We start from the raw sequence: 25,841 nt of genomic DNA on the forward strand, positions 1-25,841 counted from the left end.
TTTTTGCCTTTTCCTCTACTGGGTTGTTACAATAAATGTTGTTTTACTGTGCGTTTAGTGTCTAGAATTATTCTAAATGCTGAGACTATGTCATTGAATAAATGAATTATGGCTTATTCAGAACAAGATGTTCTCATGGAACTAGAGGGAAGAGAAAATTAAATAAGAAAAAATTTCAGGTAATGTACAAAAATTAAAAAAAATCAAGGGATATGATCAGTATTAACTGGAAGGTTACTTTGAGCTGAGTACAAAATAAAATGTGAGGCTGAAAAAATTGCTGGAGATGGAATGGTAAAATATGTGTGCTCTGATGACGAGGACCCAAACGGAGACTGGGCTGCTTGATATCCACAGTCAGAGATGTTAGAAATGTTTGTGAATACAAGGTTAAACGTGTGAACATGAAAGTAGCTGAGTTACAGGAAATATCACTGGATAGAGGAGGTTGAGAAAATGTGAGGATATGATATTGGGTCATTTACATGGGTATCAAAATCTCTAAACTTGGAGACAGGAGCGGAGGTGCAGAGGAGGGGAGGGGCGGCTAAATTCATCCATGAAATAGAGACGGGGAACTGACATGATGTGATACTTGTCTTTTGTGGCATTTTATTTATTTATTTATTTCTGCGCTAGGTCTTCATTGTCGTGCACAGGCTTTCTCTAGTTATGACGAGCATGGGCTACACTCTAGTTGCAGTGCCCGGGCTTCTCATTGCAGTGGCTTCTCTTGTGAAGCAGGAGCTCTAGGCTTGTGGGCTTCAGTAGTTGTGGTGCAGGAGCTTAGTTGTTCACGGGCATGTGGAATCTTCTGAAATCAGGGATCAACCCTGTGTCCCCTGCACTGGCAGGCAGATCCTTAACCACTGGACCACCAGGAAGAAGTCCTGATACTTGTTTTATTTCACTGATTTCTATTTCTTACTTTTAAAGTATATTTTATGATAATAATATTGAAATCAAAGCATAAGACCAAATCTCCTATAATTCTTTCACTTTATCAGAGGATGTTGATAAAGTGAAAGAATTTTATGATTGATCCCTGTAGCAGCTTTGACTGAGCCCTGTAGCAAGTTTTTATCTGTGTATTCCAGCCTGGCCAGGTGCTCCATTTGCTTGATTTACTCACTCTTCATGGAAATGTGGCAGGACTTGCTATCAGCTTGAATGTCTGCTCTTAACCTGGCAGCCAGATGAAGCAAGTCCTCAGCTGAACAAGTCTCATGGTGCCCGCTGACCTATCCCTATGTGCTGACCTCTCCCATATTGCTAAAATCTGGGACAGCCACTAGTGATGATGGCTGTAAAACAGGACAGCATCTTTTGTGTCTCAAAACCATTTTCACTGTGGACACCCAAGTTACTAATTTTCTATTTCTTTCAGAGTTGATTGATTCAGTTCAGTTCAGTTCAGTTCAGTCACTCAGTCTTGTCTGACTCTTTGTGACCCCATGAATCTCAGCAGGCCCGGCCTCCCTGTCAATTACCATCTCCCAGAGTTCACTCAGACTCACGTCCTTCGAGTCCATGATGCTATCCAGCCATCTCATCCTGGGTCGTCCCCTTCTCCTCCTGCCCCCAATCTCTCCCAGCATCAGAGTCTTTTCCAATGAGTCAACTCTTCTCATGAGGTGTCCAAAGTACTGGAGCTTCAGCTTTAGCATCATTCCTTCCAAAGAAATCCCAGGGTTGATAGTTTGATTACATTTGATTATTTTCTTTACTCCATCCAGATCTTCCTTCAGTCCCAGCTATATTTTCAAATTACTTGGCAAGTCTGTTCTCTCTGTTCTCTGGGACTAATTAGTCTTTGTTCTAGCTTGTGAGTGCTGTCCTTGTCAGGTTGTCTTGAACATCTGCTGATTGTTTCTATACAGGGAATTATGGGGAGAGCGGAATGGATGCTTTCAAAGAGCTGGCCGCCCAGGAAGGCCTCTGCATCGCCCACTCAGACAAAATCTACAGCAACGCTGGGGAGAAGAGCTTTGACCGACTCCTGCGCAAGCTCCGAGAACGGCTTCCCAAGGCCAGAGTGGTGGTGTGCTTCTGCGAAGGGATGACTGTCCGGGGCCTCCTGAGCGCCATGCGGCGCCTTGGCGTCGTGGGCGAGTTCTCACTCATCGGAAGGTAAATTTCTATCTCTTTCTCCCTTTCTTTCTCTCTCTCTCTCTCTCTCTCACTCTCTCACTTTGCCATACATTTACTTGCTCTCATTCAACTGAACTCCCGGACTCCAAAACAGTGAGATGTACTTTGGTCCTGAATCTCGCTGAGAATGGGGCTATTGCCATTTTCATGATAAAGAAGAGCAGAGCAGTGGATGACAAGATGATGAGATTGTTTCGGAAAAAAGAGGGAAATTGTTGCTAGAATGTTTTGTCCTGGTGAATTGTTCTTTTCATTTGCTTCTGGGCTTCTACCTCTCCTCCTCCCCAAACCACACGAATGCTTTTGTCTTATATTCCTAAGCATAGATATCTTAATGAGGTCTTGGTGGATGAAGGGTAGTAGTGAAGATGGAAATATATATTCAGGTCTGAAATGTAAAAGACTAGCTGAATGCAGGTGTGGACATGCAGCCAACCTCTGGTACTTGGTCATATAATCTCTTAAATTTATGGGATGGCAAATAGTGATGCTGTCAGCCTGTGATTTCTGGAATTGCAGGTTGTGGGTTCCTAAGTCTGTGTTCTTTCTATACCATGTGTACTTGTGTGGGAATAGATTTTAAGTATCATCATATTTTTCATAGGATCTTTGACCTAACAGGTATCTTGTTTAATTTGCCTTTTTCTAATATGAATACATGACGGAACTGATAAATTTTTCCAAGGAACCTACTAAACGTACCAGAATGAAAGCTTCCACTGATCTCTGACTCTGTCCCACTCATTTTTTTTCCAGATCTGTCTTTCTCCTCCATCTTCTCTTCTGGCTAGAGTACAATCTTTTCTCACCTGCCAAAGTGCCTTAACCACTGACCCCCTTCTCTAGGAAAGTGGGCAGCAGTGGTGTGGACACTCACCCAGGACCTTTTCCTTCTGACCTGCCCTCGTGATAATGACTGAAATGCTAGTAAAACCAACCTCACTATCATCTGGAGCTAGACACAGAGAGCCCATTAAAGACTTTTGAGTAGAAGGTAGGACAGAAACACAATTAAATGAATAAAGAAACAAAGAAATGATCTCTAGGCATGAAGTACTACGAAGTCAAGGTCAAAGCATAATTCAAGATTAAAAAAAATGATTGAATTTGGGTGAAATTGGCACACTGCCACAGAGTGTCTTTTTGGCTTTTTTGACATGATGCAGTTGTGTGAAGCTATTTAAGAAGGCATCTCTAAAGAATGAGTGTTTAAAGAAGGAATGTTACTTCCTTTATGAGTGAAAAAGAATGTAAACAGCATTGTTGAAATGTTACATGGAATAACATTCTTAATATATGCACCAGGACAGATGGCATATAGATATTTAATTTTTTAATTGATTTTTAAAGTGACTGCTTTTATGAAGGGTGCTGGTTTTTCTAAAAAATTCTCATGTTTACCATATTCAAAAGAAGAAAAGTCTATTTTGCTGGATTCATTCTGTTTAATATCTCCAAAGAGAAGCTCACTACCTGGATTCTGGAGATCTTGAGCAGAATGTAGCAAATATGTGAGCTTTGGGGGGTATAAAGACTACCTAGTGATGAAATGTTTACTAAATTCTGTATTGAGTAATTGGAATGTATAGAGTTCATCCCCTTATCTTATCTCTCTGAGTCTTGCTTACCTGCTAATAATGGAACTGAGTCCATATAGGTATTTGAGTCTCACATGTGCTTCCTCCTGATGAGGTCACCTGCCTGGGATATCTACTTCTTTTACTCCTCTCTTTCTCTGCCTCACCTCTTCTGGGTTCTACTGATGTATCCTAGAGATACTGTAATCACAATGAGCACCTGTGCTTCTGAGGACAGGTACTGTACAATAGTCACTCCCAGTAAAGCTTGGAACCCTGGAGATGTCAAAGCTACGGCACACAGTGCTTTTCTGATTTTCTGGGCTGTATAACATAAGGGTCTATCAAAATGGCTTTTACTTTCATATGTTAGAGAATTTGGTGGAAAACAGCCTTTTTCCATTCTTTGTTCATAGCTCTCTCCCTTCCTTGGGAGAGATGTGAATCCAGATATGAGTCCAAAGGGAGCTGAGCTGGCAATAAAGACAAGAAGTAACACTATGGCATACCTAATTAGCCTTTCTTTCAGAAGCCTGATTCTCCCAATTCCTGTATGATGAGTTTTAACTCAAACACTCCCCTGTTCCTCATGCCAATGACATTTGATCAGCTTGGTTCCCTAGTTTCGGCAGACATGTCCAGAAGGGTTCCAGTTTAACACCAAGTTGCAACTTCTAGCTACATTTTAATGCTGTCAAATATATCTCCTTCCCATATAAGGGGCTTTAACTTACCAAATAATAAACTCCTCTGAGGTCAGGAGTCACTATTTAGTTTCTTTCACAATACATGTCTAATTCTAGATGCTGCTGATTTCAGAGAAGACATTGTGTAGATGGCCATGGACTTCTTTTCATAGAGATGAAAATAAGTAAATCATGGTGTTGCTGCTGCTAAGTCACTTCAGTCGTATCCGACTCTGTGTGACCCCGTAGACGGCAGCCCACCAGGCTCCCCCATCCCTGGGATTCTCCAGGCAAGAACACTGGAGTGGGTTGCCATTTCCTTCTCCAATGCAGGAAAGTGAAAAGTGAAAGGGAAGTCGCTCAGTCATGTCCGACTCTTCACGACCCCATGGACCACAGCCTACCAGGCTCCTCCGTCCATGGGATTTTCCAGGCAAGAGTACTGGGGTGGGGTGCCATCGCCTTCTCCGTCAGAGAAGCTAGGTAAGTGAATTAATACAGGATGTTTGTGGTGCAAGGGACCGACACTCAGGAGGGAGAACTTGGCCCAGAAAGGCTTTCTGAAGGAAAGAGACCTGAAAAATTAGGACTCAGCCTGGTGAAGGACTCTGGGAAAGGTGTCCCTGGCAGATGAGAAGAGAAGGAGACAGCAAGAGAGGGAGCCAGGAGGAAGGAAATTGAAGTCACTCAGTCATGTTCAACTCTTTGTGACCCCATGGACTGTAGCCTACCATGGTGTAGACAGGAGCAAAATGCATTTAGTTAAGAAAAAAATAATAGAAATTCCTGTGTTCCTTTGCCAACACTTCACATCCAACACAGAAAGAAATATTGTTTGTGCTACAGTCAAAACATATCCAGACTTTGATGACTTAATACCATTCTTTCTGTTACCATCCTAGTCCAAGCCAACATCATCTCTCCCTTGGTTTTTTGTAAAAACCTACTAATTGATCCTTGCCCCTTCCCACCTCTATTCTGTTTGTTGTTGTTGTTTTAATATAAATTTATTTATTTTAATTGGAGGTTAATTACTTTACAATATTGTATTGGTTTTTCCATACATCAACATGAATCTGCCACAGGTATACACGTGTTCCCCATCCTGACCCCCCCTCCCTCCTCCCTCCCTGTACCATCCCTATGGGTGGTGGGGTTTTTTAAAAATTTAAGTCAGGTAATGTCTTTTAATCTTACATGCTCAATGCCTGAAAATGGCTTTTCATTTTTCTCATAACAAAGTCCTTGCAATGGCCTTCAAAGTCTACATTCTGTCACCGGGACTGAGTTCTTTATAATGGACTAATAAACCATCATGACAAATAGAATTTTAGAAAGTTCTCAGAGATCTTAAAAATACTGTATTTAATGAATATATGTAGTCAAAAAGCAAACAAAATATGAGCTGAGAGTTCGAGCTCAGCCACAGAGTAATCATGTGATCTTGTCATTTTTTGTCTCTGTCTTTTTTTCTTTATAAAAATTAATGTCTTGACCCAGAGGGATGGTACGGGGAGGGAGGAGGGAGGGGTGTTCAAGATAGGGAACATGTGTATACCTGTGGCAGATTCATGTTGATGTATGGCAAAACCAATACAATATTGTAAAGTAATCAACCTCCAATTAAAATAAATAAATTTATATTTAAAACAAAATTAATGATTTGGCTCCAGATCATGTTTAAATATTTTTCCAGTTCTAGAATTTATAATATATTAAGAACATATGACTGAACTATGTTCAAAAATAATGTATTTATAGATTCATTTTTTCTAAAGTTATTCATGAATTTAGGTTAATCAATATACCCTTTTTGCCAGTCACCTTGTAAAAACCTGGAGAATTTGTTGAATAGAACTGCTTAGAATTAGTGTCTTAATTTGTGGTCATGGAATGTAGCCAGCATATTCACGTAAAAATCAAACCTTTGACTTTGGACAAATTGGAATAATATTCTTATCAAGTAAGTTAACTAACCATAGTCAAGTTAATTATCGGACGAAAGTATCATTCTTTCTTGATTCTTGAAACTACCTCCTTCAAGATGCTTCTCAAATTGTGCAAAGCATATCTATAATTATATTGTAATTGTGATGGTGATGATGATGGTGATGGTGATGATGATAATGGTGATAACATTTGTTTAGAACTCACTGTATGCCAGGCACTGTTCTAAGCACTTTGTATGTGTTCAATGCTCAGTTGCTCAGTCATGTTCAACTCTTTGTGACCCCATGGACTGTAGCCTGCCAAGACTCCTCTGTCCATGGAAATTTCCAGCAAAAATACTGGACTGGGTTACCATTTCCTTCTCCAGGATGTCCTCTGTGAGCCGAGGATCAGACACACATCCCTTGTATCTCCTGCATTGGCAGGTGGATTCTTTACCACTGTTCCACCTGGGAAGTCCCAGTAAGCACTTTATATACATAAACTTATTTGTCATAACAGTCTGATAAAATAGGTACTGATATCATTTGTTTTATTTTATTATTATTTTTTTCTTTCTTTTTAAATTTTTTTACTTTACAATACTGTATTGGTTTTGCCATACATTGACATGAATCCACCACAGGTGTACATGAGTTCCCAACCCTGAACCCCCCTCCTACCTCCCTCCCCATATCATCTCTCTGGTTCATCCCAGTGCACCAGCCCCAAGCATCCTGTATCCTGTATCCTGTATCGAACCTAGACTAGCGATTCGTTTCTTACATGATAGTATACATGTTTCAATGCCATTCTTCCAAATGATCCCACCCTCACCCTCTCCCACAGAGTCCAAAAGTCTGTTCTTTACATCTGTGTCTTTTTTGCTGTCTCGCATACAGGGTTATCATTACCATCTTTTTAATGTATGGAGATGTAAAGAACTTGTCAAAAAGTGTTGTAGTTGGGATGTAAAACTAGATAATGTGACTACAGAATTCATTCATTAAGTTATATTGTGTGATTGTTTTATGTAAGAGATATTAGCTTTTGGTTTTAGTTTTTTTTTTCAGTTTGTTCTCTCTTTTAGAGATTTATTTCATTGTTTAGAGCCACCTTATTTAGGAAAATAAACTAAGGTATCTCTGATAAATTTTTTTATATTTCTAATTATTTGAATCCTTTTTATTTCTCTCTTAGTGTTAAATGTTTTACATGATATTTCAAAAAGGGGGCCCTTATTTTCAAGCTCATTATCTTTAACATAAGACTCCACAATATAATTCTCTATTTGCATATCAGTCTTTATCTATGGAACTTGTTATTGTTAAAAAAAAAAAAAGATGCAAAAAGAGTCAGACATGAATTAGCGACTAAAACACCAAAACAAAGTCTCTAAATTGTGTTTGACTCTTTTGTGTCCCCATGGATTATAGTCTTCCAGGCTCTTCTGTCAATGGGATTTGCCATGTAAGAATACTAGAGTGGGTTGCCATTTCTTTCTCCAGGGTATCTTCCCAACCCAGGGATCAAACCCATGTCTCCTGCATTGGTGTGTGGATTCTTTACCACTAAGCCAACAGGGATGCCCATCTATGGAACTATACCTATGTAAAACCTGATTTGGAATAAGTAGGTAATAATTCTTTGAAATCCTGTTATAGTTATTAAAATTCTAAAAATTAAGCAAAGATTTGTTCTAATTCCTATATTCTTTTATTTAAAGAAAGTGAAAATAAGCATGGTTTATTTGTGTAAATACATAAAAATATCTACCATTTATTGAAGGTTTGGTATGTACTAAACTAATAATATATGATATCTCCAGTATTAACAACCTGAAAGGTTGATTTGCAAGATAAAGAAGTTAAACAATTACCCCAATTACTAAATTAATAAGTTGTTGTTGTTGTTGTTGCTGTTCCATAGCTAATTTGTGTCTGACTCTTAGCAGCCCAGTGGACTGCAGTGAACCAGGCTTCCGTGTCCTTCACTGTCTCTTGGCATTTGCTCAAACTCATGTCCATTGAGTTGGTGATGCCATTCAACCATCTAATTCTCTGTTACTCCCTACTTCTCCTGCCCTGAATCTTTTCCAGCATCAGGATCTTTTCCAAAGAGTCAGCTCTTCACATCAGGTGGCCAATGGATTGGAGCTTCAGCTTCAGCATCAGACATTCCAATGAATATTCAGAGTTGATTTCCTTCGCTATTGATTGGTTTGATCTCTTTACCATCTAAGGGACTCTCAAGAGTCTTCTCCAAACCAGAATTTTGAAAACATCCATTCTTTGGCACTCAGCCTTCTTTATGGCCCAACTTTCACACCTGTACATGACTGCTGGAAAAGCCATATCTTTGGCTATATGAACCTTTGTTGGCAAAGTGGTGTTTCTGCTTTTTAATACACTGTCTAGGTTGGTCATAGCTTTTCTTCTATGGAGCAATCATCTTTTAACTTCATGGCTACAGACAACATCTTCAGTGATTTTGGAGCGCAAGAAAATGAAGTCTCTCACTGTTGCTGTTGTTTCCCCATCTATTTGCCATGAAATGATGAGAGCAGATGCCATGATCTTCATTTTTTGAATATTGAGTTTTAAGTCAGCTTTTTCACCCTCTTTTTAAAATTTTATCAAGAGGCACTTTAGTTCCTCATCGCTTTAAAGAGGTATCATCTGTGTGTCTGAGGTTGTTATTTCTCCTGGCAATCTTGATTCCAGTTTGTGAGTCATCCAGCCCAGCATTTCACGTGATGTAATCTGCATAGAAGTTAAATAAGCAGGGTGACAATATATAGTCTTGTCATAGTTCTTTCCTAATTTTGAACCAATCAATTGTTCCATGTTCAGTTCAAACTGTTGCTTCTTGTCCTGCCTACAGGTTTCTCAGGATACAGTTAAGGTGGTCTGGTATTCCCATCTTTTTAAGAATTTTCCACAGCTTGTGATCCACACAATCAAAGGCTTTAGCATAGTCAATGAAGCAAAAATAGATGTTTTCTTGGGTTCCTTTGACTTTTCTATGATCTAACTGATGTTGAAAGTTTAATCTCTGGTTCCTCTGCCTTTTCTATATCCAGCTTGTATGTCTGGAAGTTCTCAGTTCACTTACTACTAAGCCTTGCTTGAAGGATTTTGAGCATTACCTTGTTAGCATGTGAAATGAATGTAAGTGTATGGTAATTGGAACATTCTTTGACATTGCCTTTCTTTGGGATTGGAATGAAAACTGACCTTTTCCAGTCCCGTGACCACTGCTGAAAGAGTTTTCCAAATTTGCTGGCATATTGAGTGCAGCACTTTCACAGCATCATCTTTTAGGATTTGAAATAGATCAGCTAGAATTCCATCACCTCCACTAGTTTTGTTTATAGTAATGCCCTCTAAGGCCCACTTGACTTCACACTTCAAGATGTCTGGCTCTAGATAGGTGACCACGTCATTGTGGTTGTCTGGGTCATTAAGACCTTTTTGGTGTGGTTCTTCTGTGTATTTTTGTCACATCTCTTCTGCTTCTGTTAGGTCCTTGACATTTCTGTCCTTTATTGTGCCCATCACTGCATGAAATATTCCCTGGTATCTCTAATTTTCTTGAAGAGATCTCTAGTCTTTCCCATTCTATTGCTTTCCTCTATTTCTTTGCATTGTTCACTTAAGAAGGCTTTATTATCTCTCCTTGCTATTCTTTGGAACTCTGCATTCATTTGGGTATATCTTTCCCTTTATCCTTTGCCTTTCACTTTTCTTCTTTTTTCAGCTACTTATAAGGCCTCCTCAGACAACCATTTTGCCTTCTTGCATTTCTTTTTCTTGGGGATTATTTTGGTCACCACCTCCTATACAATGTTATGAACCTCCATCTATTGTTCTTCAGGTACTCTCTTTATCAGATCTAATCCCTTGAATCTATTCATCACCCCCACTGTATAATCATAAAGGATTTGATTAGGTCATATCTGAATAATCTAAGCTGTGACTTTTGTGTTCTGGCAGAAGTTGAGCACATGTTCTTCTATTCCACCGTTTTGATCAGGCAAAATTCAAATTACCTACTATACCCTAGCATCGCATAGATATACAAATATCAAAGTGTAACCTCTTTAACGATAAGAATCAGAAATGACTGAGTGATCCACACACACATACATAATGGTAGGAACCAGATTTTATATATATATATATATATTTTTTTTTCCCCCCCTTATCATGCCAAGTACAATGTTTTGATATATTCATTGTTTAGGAACTATGTCAGAAAGCTTGGAGTGTCGTGGTGAGATAGGATAACTTCGTGTGTGGTCCTGAGTTTTCTTTCATATTCCAGGATCAGTAAGTTTTACCTAGTGTGGTAAGGGCTGATGTTCTTCAATCAGCCTCTGTTTCTATAATTCGTCTGTAAAGTTGGGTCTAATATTTGCTTACCTCTCAGGTTGTTGTATTTGTCTATTCACAAAATGCTTATTTATTTTAAACCAAAACTGAGTGTCAGTAGTATGTCTGTCAGTGACACAGTCTTTCCTGAGTTTGAAGAAGAGATTTCTGGCTTTCATCCTATTCCTAGTGTTGGCATTCTCCTTGGCACCCACCCTGGCTTCCTCCTCTTGGGAAGCCCTTCTAGTAGATTTACATTCTACCTTTTTAGGAGTCTCTGTTTAGACGTACTTAGGTATGACATATTTATTTATGTATTTCCTAGACCCTTCTAGTTAGTGGATTCTGACAACTTATTTCTACACTGTAAGTAACAGTTCAGTTCAGTTCAATTCAGTCACTCAGTCGTGTCTGACTCTTTGCGACCCCATGAATCGCAGCACGCCAGGCCTCCCTGTCCATCACCAACTCCCAGAGTTCACTCAGACACATGTCCATCGAGTCAGTGATGCCATCCAGCCATCGCATCCTCGGCCGTCCCCTTCTCCTCCTGACCCCAATCCCTCCCAGCATCAGAGTCTTTTCCAGTGAGTCAACTCTTCGCATGAGGTGGCCAAAGTATTGGAGTTTCAGCTTTAGCATCATTCCTTCCAAAGAAATCCCAGGGTTGATCTCCTTCAAAATGGACTGGTTGGATCTCCATGCAGTCCAAGGGACTCTGAAGAGTCTTCTCCAACACCACAGTTCAAAAGCATCAATTCTTCGATGCTCAGCCTTCTTCACAGTCCAACTCTCACATCCATACATGACCACAGGAAAAACCATAGCCTTGACTAGATGGACCTTAGTCGGCAAAGTAATGTCTCTGCTTTTGAATATGCTATCTAGGTTGGTCATAACTTTTCATCCAAAGAGTAAGCATCTTTTAATTTCATGGCTGCAATCACCATCTGCAGTGATTTTGGAGCCCCCAAAAATAAAGTCTGACACTGTTTCCACTGTTTCCCTATCTATTTCCCATGAAGTGATGGGACTGGATGCCGTGATCTTTGTTTTCTGAATGTTGAGCTTTAAGCCAACTTTTTTACTCTCCTCTTTCACTTTCATCAAGAGGCTTTTTAGTTCCTCTTCACTTTCTGCCATAAGGGTGGTGTCATCTGTAAAACTGAGGTTATTGATATTTCTCCCGGCAATCTTGATTCAGCTTGTGTTTCTTCCAGTCCAGCGTTTCTCATGATGTACTCTGCATATAAGTTAAATAAGCAGGTTGACAATATACAGCCTTGACTTACTCCTTTACCTATTTGGAACCTGCATCCAATAAAGATAATTAGGTCAATAACCTTCCGTTTCATCCCTTCTCTCTATTATATCTTGATCAGTCAATTTATAGTATGTGGTCCTTAAATTTCAAGTGCCTGTTCCTTTCTTGGGTCTTCCCTGGTGGCTCAGATGGTAAAGAATCTGTCTATAATGTGGGAGAGCCTGGTTCGATCCCTGGCTCGGGAGGATCCCCTGAAGAAGGGAGTGCCTACCCATTTCAGTATTCTTGCCTGGAGAATTCCATGGGCAGAGGAACCTGGTGGGCTACAGTCTATGGGGTCACAAAGAATTGTTCACACTGAGCAACTAACACACTCACACTTTCATCTTTCACTTCTTTTTCACATCCCTTTCTTATTGGTGTGTACTGTTTTACCTGTCATCTCTCCCACCTTTGTAATCTTGTCATTCACTAGATTCACTTTCTCTTATCTGTCACTAAAGAGAAATCCTCCAAATCCCCAATCATCTAAAATCTAATCTGTGAAAACACTAACACCACAATGTATGAGCTGAAAGCATAAGAAACAGTCATAGACACATTTTTAAAATATGACTGGAATGGAGCAATTACTTTATCTGGAAAGAAGCCTAGTTTCATTTTAAAACAAAGGAAAAAAAGAAAAAAGAAAAAAAGAAAACCAAGGAAATATTTGTTTTTTACAGTGTATTTTTTTTTAGTCTTTTTTTCTAGAACCTAAACACACATTTAGAAGAGTGACCTCTATACCCTTGAAGTATAAGATGATATACCATGGTATTATGCTCCACACACATATTTTTAATGAAAAATGAGTTACTTTAGATCCCATCTTCCCATTATGAAAAAAATGGGGAAATATCTAAAGTGTGCAGCCTTCAGGAAAAATTGTAAAGGTTATGTGTCTTAAGTAAATGTGGACTTCCAGTGAAGTGTGACATCCCTCAAAATGGATTATAATCAGAAAGCGGCCAAAACTGATGAGCATCTTCTGACGCATAATGGTCACAATTTAAAGATTCATAAGCTGGCCTTCTCTAGGATCCCAAGGGCAGGAAATGATCACTAACCTACTGACAGACTGTCCTTTCCTTGAAACACTCCTTCTCCAAAGGCAGATTAATGGGAGCTTTGTGGAAGATTACACTGTTAGAAAAAGACCATGAGAAATGTGTGCTAAGAAAGAGATTTACAGTACTCTGGAGAAAAAGCATCATTTATAGGATACTGACAGTTATTCAGAGCACAGACCTCAGCCTTGGGAATGCTCAGGATTTCCACAAAATTGGGGACAGTTAGTAATTATTCACTCTTCCTTTATATCAATGCTTATTTCTGTGTTTCAGATAACACACACCTGAAAACTGAAAGACTCTACTCTCATAGTCTCTATTTGCCTAGAAGATATTAAAAATACTGAAGGAAAGGGTTTCAAGTGCCTTTTGTATCATAAGGCACTGGCTCAAATTTGAATGAATGAAAAACGATGTCGTTAATGATTTACCCAAGTTTGTGTTTGAGGCTGATTGAAGACTACAGGGAATTTATCTTAATACATTTTTGTAGTTTCCATGGCAGTTAATTCTCAATCTGGCTGTACATCAGACTCATCAGGGCCTCTTAAAAATATGGATTCTTGGATCTCACCCCACATCATTAGTAGAATTTCTTGGTGAAGACATTTGAATCTTCTTTTTTTTCAAAAGGACTCAAGATGAGTTAAATTTCAGAACCACAACTATGTGATGCCTGCATCAGGGTTTTGCACTTAGGTGATGTTCACAATGAATGAATCACTTACAAGATATATTTGAAAGGGAAGATGAAGTGAAAAATTTAATTCCACTGCCTATCAGTCCACCATTTCAGTCCCAGGTGGTTTTTTATTTATTTATTTTTTGATTGTATTTTGCTTTACCTTGAAATTTATTTACTTTCAAAAGTTTCTTTTAAAAGTAAAGATACATCTGAAAGTAGTATATAAGAGTAGTGTTAGTAGTAGTAGTAATAGCAGTAGTAGCAGTAATAGTAATAAATACTCTTTGCAACTCTGCTTATTTCCTGTGTTTCTGTCTCCTCTTGATTGAACTGCCCCTGAAAACATTGCCATGTCCCAATTCTCAGACTAATCAATATGGAGGATAGGAAGTATGTAAACATGTGGCAAATTTAACCTCAGCCTTCTCCAAGTCTGGGGTTGCCCATAGCAGACCAATTGATCCTCGAACAACATCGTGTTGAACTGCATAGATTTACTCTTACATGGTTATTTTTCCAAGTATTAAATATTACAAGTCCTACATGGTTGATGGTTGATTGAATCTGAAGTTGGGGAGGAAACACAGATATGGAATACTGCTACAGGTATATGTTATAAGTGGATTGACCTATACATTGTTCAAGGGTCAACAGTAATATTCTTTGGTATGAATATGCTTCAATTTGCTTATCCATTCTCCTATTGGTGGGCATTTGGATTATTTTCAGGTTTGACTATAATGAATATAGCTCTATTCCCTCTTAATTCTTTTTGTCCTATTACTGTTATACATACTACATATATATGTAAAAAAAATCCAGTAAGACATTATTATAATTATTAATTTATACAATTTATATTTATTTAAGAAGCTAATAAAGCAGAGTAAGTATATATTTATAAATTCATATATTTACCATCCTTTGTGCTGTTTCTGATTCTCTACATCTTTTTTCCCTGTGGATAAAATTTTCCATCTGGTATCATTTCCTGGCTCTGATATAAATTTGCTACCAGCCACAGCTTTTGTGCTGTTATCAATATACTATATTTCTGTATGTATAGGCCCCCATATATAATTATATGCATATTGTTTTATACAATCACTTTTAAAATCATTTAAGGATATATAAAAGAAAAGATGTGCTTATACTGTTTTATTTTTATAATTATTTAACTGTATTTACTTGTGCTGTGTGTGTCTGTGTGTGTCTGTGTGTATGAATTTTTTTTTGATGAACTTATTTTTTTAAATTTTTATTTTTACTATATTTTACTTTACAATACTGTATTGGTTTTGCCATATGTTGACATGAATCCGCCATGGGTGTACATGAGTTCCCAATCCTGAACCCCTCTCCCACCTCCCACCCCATATCATCTCTCTGGATCATCCCCGTGCACCAGCCCCAAGCATCCCGTATCCTGTATCGAACATAGACTGGCGATTCGTTTCTTACATGATAGTATACATGTTTCAATGCCATTCTCCCTAATCATTCCATCCTCTCCTTCTCCCTCAGAGTCCAAAAGTCCATTTTATACATCTGTGTCTCTTTTGCTGTCTTGCATACAGGGTTATCCTTACCATCTTTCTAAATTCCATATATATGTGTTAGTATACAGTATTGGTGTTTTTCTTTCTGGCTTACTTCACTCTGTATAATCGGCTCCAGTTTCATCCATCTCATTAGAACTGATTCAAATGTATTCTTTTTAATGGCTGAGTGATACTCCATTGTGTATATGTACCTTCATTTGGGGGAACTTGCTTTCAGCTTGAAGAATTTTCTTTAGGATTTTATTTTATTCTTTTGTAAGCTGGCCCTGCTAGAAATAAAGTCATTCAGTATTTCTTTATCTGAAGATATCTTTATTTCACCTTCATTTTTGAGAAACAATTTTGCTGGAGTCTTAGTTAATAGCTTTTTATTTCAGCACTTAAAAAATTGTTTTTATTGAAGGATAATTGCTTCACAGAATTTTGTTGTTTTCTGTCGAACCTCAACCTGAATCAGCCATAGGTATACATATATCCCTCCTTTTGAGGCTTCCCCCGCATCTCCCTTAGCACTTTGACTATGTTATTCAAGTGCCTCTGGCCACCTTTGGCCAGACCATGAGATCATTTCTTAATTAGGTGAAATTCAACTGCATGTAATGAGTTGTTTTTCTCTTGCCACTTTCAAGATGTTCTTTTTCTTGATTTTCACAGCTTTTACTATAAAGTACCTAAGTGTGGATCTTTTTGTATTTATCCTACTTGGAATTCATTTTTGCCTCTATTGATAAAAGGTTTTCAATAAATCTGGAGAGTTTCCAGACAATTTTTCTTTGAATATTTTTTTCTGTTCCATTTCCTGTCCCCACTTCTTTTGGTACTCCTATTATATGTATGCTATAAGATACATAGCATACAAAGGGTTTTATATTTCTCTGAGGCTGTGTTCATTTTTAAAAATTCTATTTCCTATCTTTTTGAATTGTATAATTATTGATGTATCTTCAGGTTCAACTATTCTTTCTTTTTGAAGTTCAAACCTACCATTGAGTTCTTCATTTATTGTACTTTTCAACTCTAGAATTTCTTCTTTATTCTTCTATGATGTCTATATTTTTAATGACATTTGGTTAGGCATTTATTTCTTTAAGCATGATTTCCTTAGTTCTTTGAATATATTTATAAAAGATACTTTGAAGGCTTTGTTATAGCTGACATGTGGTCTATTTCCCAGACAATTTTAGTTGCTTGCTTTTTAAAAAGTATGTATGAGTCACACTTTCCTTTTTTTTTTTTTTTTTTAGTATAGCACAAGATTTTTTTTTTTTCTATTGTTGAAAACCACACATTTTAGGTAATATATTGTAACAACTCTGTATACTGCTTCTCCTATCCCCTCCCTGGAGATTGTTTTTGTTGTTTGTGCTTTTATTTGTTTTGTACCTTGACTGGACTATTTTAGTGAAGCCTATTTCCCTCAGTGTGAAGTGTTTTATTTTGTTTCTCAGAGGATGCATGTAATCTTGGGTGTGCACATACTCACTTTGGGGTGACAGTGGTTTAATCAAGATGTCATTGACTGTCTCTTTTCCTGGTCTCTCTGTTAAACTGTATATCTCATTTGTTATTATACTCAAATTTAGGCTTCATTAATTACTGACCAAATGCTCTATTGTTTTAAACAATGTCTGGGAGGTTACCTTCTCCATATTCTGATTCAATTACATTTGGACATGAGTAATTTTGAAGCTAATCTTTGGTTTGTTCTGAGGAGAGGAGGTGATCAGGTTAGAAATAGGACTGTTTTGGTGTGACATTTCTTCATAGTGGCAAACCCTTAACCATTGTAGCATCCAGAGTTGTCACAACCCACACCTAAAATGTGTGGTTTTCAACAACAAGAGAACCCTGTCCCACTTTTATTTAATTTTGATAGATAGCAAAATAATTAAGTCTTACCTATTTCAGAGAGTAAAAGTAAATAACTTCTCACTGTTCAATTATTCTAGGGATTTAGCTGGAAGGGTTGATACTTACATGAAAGAAATTTGCCTTTTTTTCCCTGAGATACTTACCCAGAGCCCTTATTATAGGTATAGTCTATGTCAAGGATGTTCACATATTTGCAGGATTTGGCTCCTTATTTTTTATCTGACATCATTTAGAAATGAGCCTGTTATAAACATTCCTTTTAGTAATTTTTTTTAATTTTTATTTTTACTTTATTTTACTTTACAATACTGTATTGGTTTTGCCATACATTGACATGAATCCACCACGGGTGTACATGCAATCCCAAACTTGAACCCCTCTCCCACCTCCCTCCCCACAACATCCTTCTGGGTAATCCCCATGCACCAGCCCCAAGCATGCTGTATCCTGCATTGGACATAGACTGGTGATTCGATTCTTACATGATAGTATACATGTTTCAATGCCATTCTCCCAAATCATCCCACCCTCTCCCTCTCCCTCTGAGTCCAAAAGTCTGCTATACACACCTGTGTCTTTTTTGCTGTCTTGCATACAGGGTCATCATTGCCATCTTTCTAAATTCCATATATATGTGTTAGTATACTGTATTGGTGTTTTCCTTTCTGACTTACTTCACTCTGTATAATCAGCTCCAGTTTCATCCATCTCATCAGAACTGCTTCAAATGTATTCTTTTTAATGGCTGAGTAATACTCCATTGTGTATATGTACCACAGCTTTCTTATCCATTCATCTGCTGATGGACATCTAGGTTGTTTTGAACTGCCATATGACCCAGCAGTTCAACTGCTGGGCATACATACCGAGGAAACCAGAATTGAAAGAGACACATGTACCCCAATGTTCATCACAGCACTGTTTATAATAGCCAGGACATGGAAACAACCTAGATGTCCTTTTAGTAATTTTTTTAAAAATTAATTATTTTAATTGGAGGTTAATTACTTTACAATATTGTAGTGGTTTTGCTGTACATTGATATGAATCAGCCATGGGTGTACATGTGTTCCCCATCCTGAACCCCCTCCCACCATTTTTATACTATTTTTTCATAGTAGTAATTTTCTTTTTTTTTTTTTCCTGCACATGTATATTCCCTAGAAATTACCATGGCAATTTTTCAAAATGAAGATGTAATTGTAGTGATTTGTGAAAGTACTATACAATAACTAGGGAGTTTGACCTAAAAGGCTTTTGAGTTTGGTATTCCTCACCAATGAGGAAACAAGCTGGTATATTTTTCCTTCTTTGCTCACTAAATATAGCATATTGTATAGTTATTAAAATTCACTCTAGTCAACGTCCATGGAGATTGCAAGCTTACCTAAATACTCAAGGGAGCTGGAATTGCAAAAATTTTGTCAGAAACAAAGTATAGAAGGGCAACTTGCTTGCATGTTTTGTCAAAGTAGAAGTAGAATATTGAAAATTATGAAATTGATTTATTGACTTTGGTCACTACTATTGGAAATATTAGAAAATTTTATACTGATTGATATGAAATTGATCACTTCATTGATCACTCAATGAAGCTTAAAATTTCAAAAGGATACCCTGAGATCCTTAATTATGTTTCAGGTTGTTAAATTAGAGATGTTTATACTTGTCTCCTAGAGAAGGAAATGGCAACCCACTCCAGTGTTCTTGCCTGGAGAATCCCGGAGATGAGGGAGCCTGGTGGGCTGCCGTCTATGGGGTCGCACAGAGTCGGACACGACTGAAGCGACTTAGCAGCAGCAGCAGCATACTTGTCTCCTACAGACTTTGTGTCTTGAGTTTTCTGTGCAGAAAGAAAGATGTTTGCATAGAGAATGACTTGTGAAGTGCAAATAGTTTTCATCTATCCAAGATCTTGCTGTCCCAAGGCTCAACTTCAGGAGAATCTGCTTCCAAACTCATACACTTTGCTGTTGCCAGATCTCAAGTTCTTGCTGGCTGGTTGCTTGAGATAATCAGTTTCTTGCCACATGGGCTTCTCCATGGGGAAGCTTGCATAACATCTGCCTTCTCTAGAGCAAGCCAGCAAGAGAGAAAGAGAACGGGTGGGCATGAGAGTGAAAGTGGGAGGCAGAGAGAGAGAGAGAGGAAGTGATGGAAGTCATGGTCTATTTGTAACCTAATTGTGGAAGTGCTATCCCATTACTTTTGCCAAATTCTATTTATTAGAAGCATATCACTAGGTCCAGTGATGCAAGGGAAGGAGAGTGCATAAAAAGTGAATACCAGAATGCAGGACTATATTAGAGAGTAGTACAGTATTATGAACAGAATCACAGTACTTGTATTTGTCATCCACTCTTTTTTGATAAGAGTTTAGCTTTTAGTCATTTTATGATCTTGATTTTAAAGCCATTATACTAATATGGTTGAAGCAGGAATCACAGTGAAGTTTTTTGCAATGACAGCATTAAAGGACATAAGTAGCCATTAAAGGACATAAGTACCCTCTGCTAGCAGGGCTTCCCAGGAGGTGAAGTTGGTAAAGACTCCACTGGCAAATGTAGGAGTTACAAGAGATGCATATTTGATCGCTGGGTTGGGAAGATCTCCAGGAGAAAATGGCAACCTGCTCCAGTTTTCTTGCCCAGAAATGGACAGAGCAGCCTGGCGGGCTGTAGTCGCAAAGAATCGGACATGACAGAGCACAAGGACAAGCATGAACGCTCTGTTAGCATTATCACTTGTGTTTGCTGAGATTTTTTGCAGACAATTATTACTACCTCTACTTTCCCTGTGTCATCCCATTGAAAATATTTAGGAAGACCTGTCACTATTTGTCTCAGTTTAGTTCAGTCGCTCAGTCATGTCCGACTCTTTGCAACCCCATGGGCTGCAGCACTCCAGACATCCCTGTCCATCACCAACTCCCGGAGTTTAATCAAACTCATGTCCACTGAGTCAGTGATGCATCCAACCATCTCATCCTCTGTCATCTCCTTCTCCTCCTGCCTTCAATCTTTCCCAGAATCAGGGTCTTTTCCAATGAGTCAGTTCTTCGCATCAGGTGGCCTAAGTATTGGAGTTTCAGCTTCAGCATCAGTCCTTCCAAAGCATATTCAGGACTGATTTCCATCACCTCAGTTCAAAAGCATCAATTCTTTGGCACTCAGCTTTCTTTATAGTCCACCTCTCACATCCATACATGACTACTGGAAAGGCCATAGCTTTGATTAGATGGACCTTTGTTGGCAAAGTAATGTCTCTGCTTTTGAATATGCTTTCTAGGTTGGTCATAACTTTTCTTCCAAAGAACAAGCATCTTTCAATTTCATGAGTGCAGTCACCATCTGCAGTGATTTTGAAGCCCCCAAAATAGTCTGTCACTGTTTCTACTGTTTACCCATCTATTTGCCATAAAGTGATGAGACCAGATGCCAGGATCTTAGTTTTCTGAATGTTGAGCTTTAAGCCAACTTTTTCACTCTCCTCTTTCACTTTCATCAGGAGGCTTTTCAGTTCCTCTTTGCTTTCTGCCATAAGTGTGGTGTCATAAATGAGGTTATTGATATTTCTCCTGGTAATCTTGACTCCAGCTTGTGCCTCATCCAGTCCAGCGTTTCTCATGATGTACTCTGCATAGAAGTTAAATAAGCAGGGTGACAATATACAGCCTTGACGTACTCCTTTTCCTATTTGGAACCAGTCCGTTGTTCCATGTCCAGTTCTAACTGTTGCTTCTTGACCTGCATACAGATTTCTCAGAAGGCAGGTCAGGTGGTCTGGTATTCCCATCTCTTTAAGAACTTTCCACAGTTTGTTGTTTCCACCATTTGTCTGAATATACCTTTATAGGCTTCTCCATGGTCCTAGTGGTAAAGAACTCACCTGTCAATGCAGGAGAGTTAAAAAATGCAGGTTTGATGCCTGGATGGGGAAGATTCCCTGGAGGAGGGAATGGGAACTCAATCCAGTATTCTTGCCTGGGAAATCCTATGAACAGAGGAGCCTGGTGAGCTACAGTCCATAGGCTTGCAAAGAATCAGATATGAATTGAAGAGACTTAACACTCACACTGTGTAGATGGTGTTTCTTGATTGGATTTATTATATTATCCATAGGAGAAACTATATTAAGAATCAGATATGATTGAAGTGACTTAACACACACACACTGTGTAGATGGTGTTTCTTGATTGGATTTATTATATTATCCATAAGAGAAGCTATATTAAAAGCAGAAGCATTTTATTTTATAGAAATTGGTTTGATTTTGTAGGATTTTTGTTTTCAAAATGGTAAATAGTAAAACAGTGCAATATACATAAATAAAAATGCAGAATCCATTTCATAAATCCAAAATATTCTCTTATGCATTGAGCTAAGTGAGGTCTGATTCTTGAAAGGATTGGGCTAGTCAGTTGAAATAAAGGAAAATTGGGGGGGGGAAGGAAAGAAAATATCCTCTTTTAGTTCATTGGAAAAACATTTTTAAATCACAAATTTTCAAGTCTTTATGCACAATTCTCATGATAAGGAAAATAACATGTGAATGGTATACCCTTTTAGTGAGATGAGAAAGACCTAATATATTTTCTAAATATGATATGGCTTATATTGAACTTTAAAAATATGCTGTTATATTTCAAAGAACATAATGTAACACTTGGTTTATATACACCTATATGTTATAATAGCATTATGGCTATAGGAAAGCATCTAACCCTCCTTCTTCACTTGTAGAAGGGAGACAAATACTGCTACTATATAGTACTTATCTCATAAGATATTTTATTGATTAAGTGATAAACTATAAACATGTTAAGGATCAGGTCTTGTTTTCACTAATTGTTGAATCCCTAGTACCCCTGTAACAATGCCTGGAACTCAGACTGTTAAGCCAATATGTCCAGTTTAGTACTTGACACACAGTAAACATCCAATAAATACTGACAATTGTGATTATCTATCCAACAATAAAATACATTTTTCTAAAGTCAGTGAGGATGTTTTAAGTCAAAATAGTCAAACAGAAGTTGCAGGACCACCTGTCAGGAACTGGAAGAGATTGCTCTGTTAGAAAGATTTATTGGTGTACATGATTTTAAGTTATGATATGTTGTAACTGCTTTTTTAGAATTGATGAATTGATATGCTTACCTCCCTTTTGAGCATTACAGAACATAGTTACAATTTTACTGTCTCCCCATGCTCTTCTCTGGTCAAATTAGGGTGAGAAAATTAGTACGAAAGACTCAAAGATCCTGATTTACTAAAATTTTGATTTAGATCAGTTTGATCTATCTCCTCTAGAATCAACAGCTCAGTAATACTTGAAAGGGAAAATTTTATATATATTTCTCTGCAAGATAAATTAAATATTATAATTCTTTCATGTTTTTTAAGCAACAAGGAAATTGTATGTGATAATACTAAAATAATTCATTCAATAAATTATTCAAAAAGGTAATTAAGTCTTTTAATGAACTTATTTCTCTAAATTGAACAGTAAATTATGTCAAATAATTACTCTAAAAAGATAGCTTTTGACCAGCAGTGACAGGAGTCAGAAACACTTGGATTCTAACTCCAGCCTCCTTATTTACTGCTAAGAGACCTTGAGAAGGTTTGTACATAGAACTGTTACATAGAGCTATTGCAACTTTGAATGGAGGTAATAGATTTTAAACACTTAACAGAATCTCCCTACATTATTATTAAACCAATACATGTTAGCTATAAAATTTAGTCATATTACTAAATAGACACAGTCTGAGCATTCTTTTCTTGTTTAAACCAATACATGTTAGGTATAAAATTCAGTCATATTACTAAATGGACACAGTCTGAGTATTCTTTTCTTCTTGAAGAATTAAATATTTGACTTCAAGTCTGTTGTTATTTTCCTAATGCAGCACCAGGAGAGGAAGCAACAAAGTGAGTGATCCCTCTTGCTCCGACCTTTAGTCCATTGTTCCAACGTATGATTTCCTAAGCCCAGACCAGAGGAGTAACAAGAGCTGACGTGTATTCCCATTGTGACTTTCTCTGACAACTCACAGCAGGCTAGAATAAAAGAGGGTGGAATAGGCTGAGTTTTTATTTTTAATCTTAAAAATTTTAGATTCTCTTCATTTTCTTTCTGCTTGATGTATTCTGAAAATAGTTTGCACAAGTTAAATTTCATCTTTTTCTTCTAGGATACTATTAATACGTATTTTTAAAATCTGGATTTCTTTTATTTACTGTGAAGTTGCAAGACACACACACACACACACACAATATGACAATATATATTCTCACATGTTTTATGTTCCTAGATTTCTGTTTTGGGACTTTTATATTACATTAAGATCTGATATTGACATATTTGCAACTGTTCTAAGCTAGGATAACATATGAGTGACATTTTGATATTATGAATTTCATTTCTCAGTTATTTTTTACATGGCACCTTTTCCTTCATTGAATTTTTTCCATGGATATGATCATTAATTGTATTTTTCCAGTTTCAGCTTGGTCATTTATAGTCCTTGCCTTGAAAAATACATTTAAAACAGAGTTAGTGTCCAGAAAAACGACTGTGTTAGGGTCCAGAACAATGAAATGACATAGTCATAGTCTATGACTATGACTTCTTATAATCATAGTTCTGTGCCGGTCCAGATTTGATGCAGGATACAGGATGTTTGGGGTGGTACACTGGGATGACCCAGAGGGATGGTGCGGGGAGGGAGGTGGGAGGGGTGTTCAGGATGGGGAACACATGTACACCCGTGGTGGATTCATGTTGATGTATGGCAAAACCAATACAATATTGTAAAGTAAAAAAAAATAATAATAATAAATAAATGATAACTGGTTAAAAAAAAGAAGTTCTGTGCCTTATAGGTCTATAGATTATAATTGATTTTTATAATTAGCCCACATAACTTTTTGTATAATATTTTGATAAAATTTTTATGTATTACTTTGTTAAACTTTACTTTTTTAGAACAGTTTTACTGTTGTAGAACAAATTTACAGAAAAGTTGCTGAGATAGTACAGCTAATTCCCATAAACCCAATTTCCTTTATTAATATCTTATGTTAATATATTTTGTTATACTTCTATCTCTTACTAAAATCTGTACTTTATTCAGGTTTCCTTAGTTTTTACCTAATATCTATTTTCTCTTCTTGGATTCCACATTACATTTAGCTGTCGTGTCTCCTTAGGCTCCTCTTGGCTGTGACGGTTTCTCAGATTTTCCTATTCTATAATGACCTTGACAATTTTGGGGAGTATTTTGTAGAATGTTCTTTAGCTAAGAGTTGTCTGATCTTTTTCTCTCATAATTTGACTGGAGTTACAGGTCCATATAGGTAAAGTACCATTCTCATCATATCATATCAAGGGTAAATGCTATCAATCTTTCTTATCACTGTTTATGTTAACTTTGATCATCTGCATTTTGTGCATTTTAAAAAATTAAGTTGCTCATTTAAAGGCCATTTTCATTAGGATACCAAATATTGTGCAGACATTGTGAAGATGTGTTTGTGTTTGGGACTGTCTGGTCTAAACCAGCTTTTCACTGTCTCATCTTGTGCATCGTCCACTGGCACACCTTAAGATGAAGCTGAGAAAGGGGTAGGCCTCTTATTTTAACCCAGAGGCATTAGCCCACCGAAGGGAAGATTCTAATCTGGGCTGAAGATAGATGAGTGAAAGTAGGGGTTGAATATGATTACTTGGAAGTGGGTTTTATAAGAAATAGACAGTGGTCAGAGCCCAGACACGTAGACTCTTAGCAATCTATCTTCAGATAGAAAACAGTGTGTGCGTGTGTGCTAAATTGCTTCAGTCATGTCTGACTCTTTGCAACCTTTCAGACTGTAGGCTGCCAGGCTGTTCTGTCCAAGGGATTCTCCATACAAGAATACTGGAGTGGGTTGTCCTGCCCTCCTCCAGGGGATCTTCCAGATTCAAGGATTGAACCTGCATCTTGCATGTCTCCTGTGTTGGCGAGTGAGTTTTTACTACTAGCGCCACCTGGGAAGCCCAGGAAATGGGGTACCTAGTTGCAAACCACTGGAGAGTCTCAATTATAAAAATTGGGAGAATAAAATATACTGAAGAAAATAAAATCAGCACTCTCGTGTGCACATGCTTTCTCAGGACTAATGCTGGTACTTCAATTCGGACTGATTTCAGACTTCCCTGTCAGAATTGCACTAGTTGCTCTCTTTGCTTGGTTGGACTTGCAGAGAGATGGCTTTGGTGACCCCAGCTAAACATTTGGAGGAGGACTGGGCTGATTTTAATATAGCATCAAGAAACTGAACACTCTGATCATTCATTTAATGAAATAAAATTGAAGGACAAGGTGCTAATAGTTCAAATTGTATAAAGTAGCATGCCCAGAATGAGAACTCAGAATCCTCATTTTTTTTCCTGTTCTTTACTCCTTTACGGTTTTTTATAAATCTCTCTAAAATGATTATTACATTTTTGTGTTATTTCTTTAAGTAATATTTATTTTATCCAGATATTCTATTTTAACTAATTTTTTTTCACATAACAGTATCAAATCATTTAAGGGCTTTACTGGCTTTTTATTACTTCTTATATCAAGCACCAGATTTTGA

The 25,841-nt window shown here is 37.5% G+C and overlaps 1 protein-coding gene across 2 annotated transcripts in view; it reads left to right on the forward strand.

The window, feature by feature from the left end:
- GRM1 (glutamate metabotropic receptor 1) overlaps positions 1 to 25,841 on the forward strand; it is a 431,492-nt gene that overhangs the window by 147,840 nt on the left and 257,811 nt on the right. For both annotated transcript variants that reach the window (XM_068985180.1, XM_068985181.1), the window contains exon 2: positions 1,881 to 2,130. In XM_068985180.1, coding sequence (XP_068841281.1) covers positions 1,881 to 2,130 — 250 coding nt within the window. The remainder of the gene's footprint in view (positions 1 to 1,880; positions 2,131 to 25,841) is intronic.

Source organism: Capricornis sumatraensis, chromosome 13 (genome assembly GCF_032405125.1).
Source record: "Capricornis sumatraensis isolate serow.1 chromosome 13, serow.2, whole genome shotgun sequence".
NCBI classification, from domain to species: Eukaryota; Metazoa; Chordata; class Mammalia; order Artiodactyla; family Bovidae; genus Capricornis; species Capricornis sumatraensis.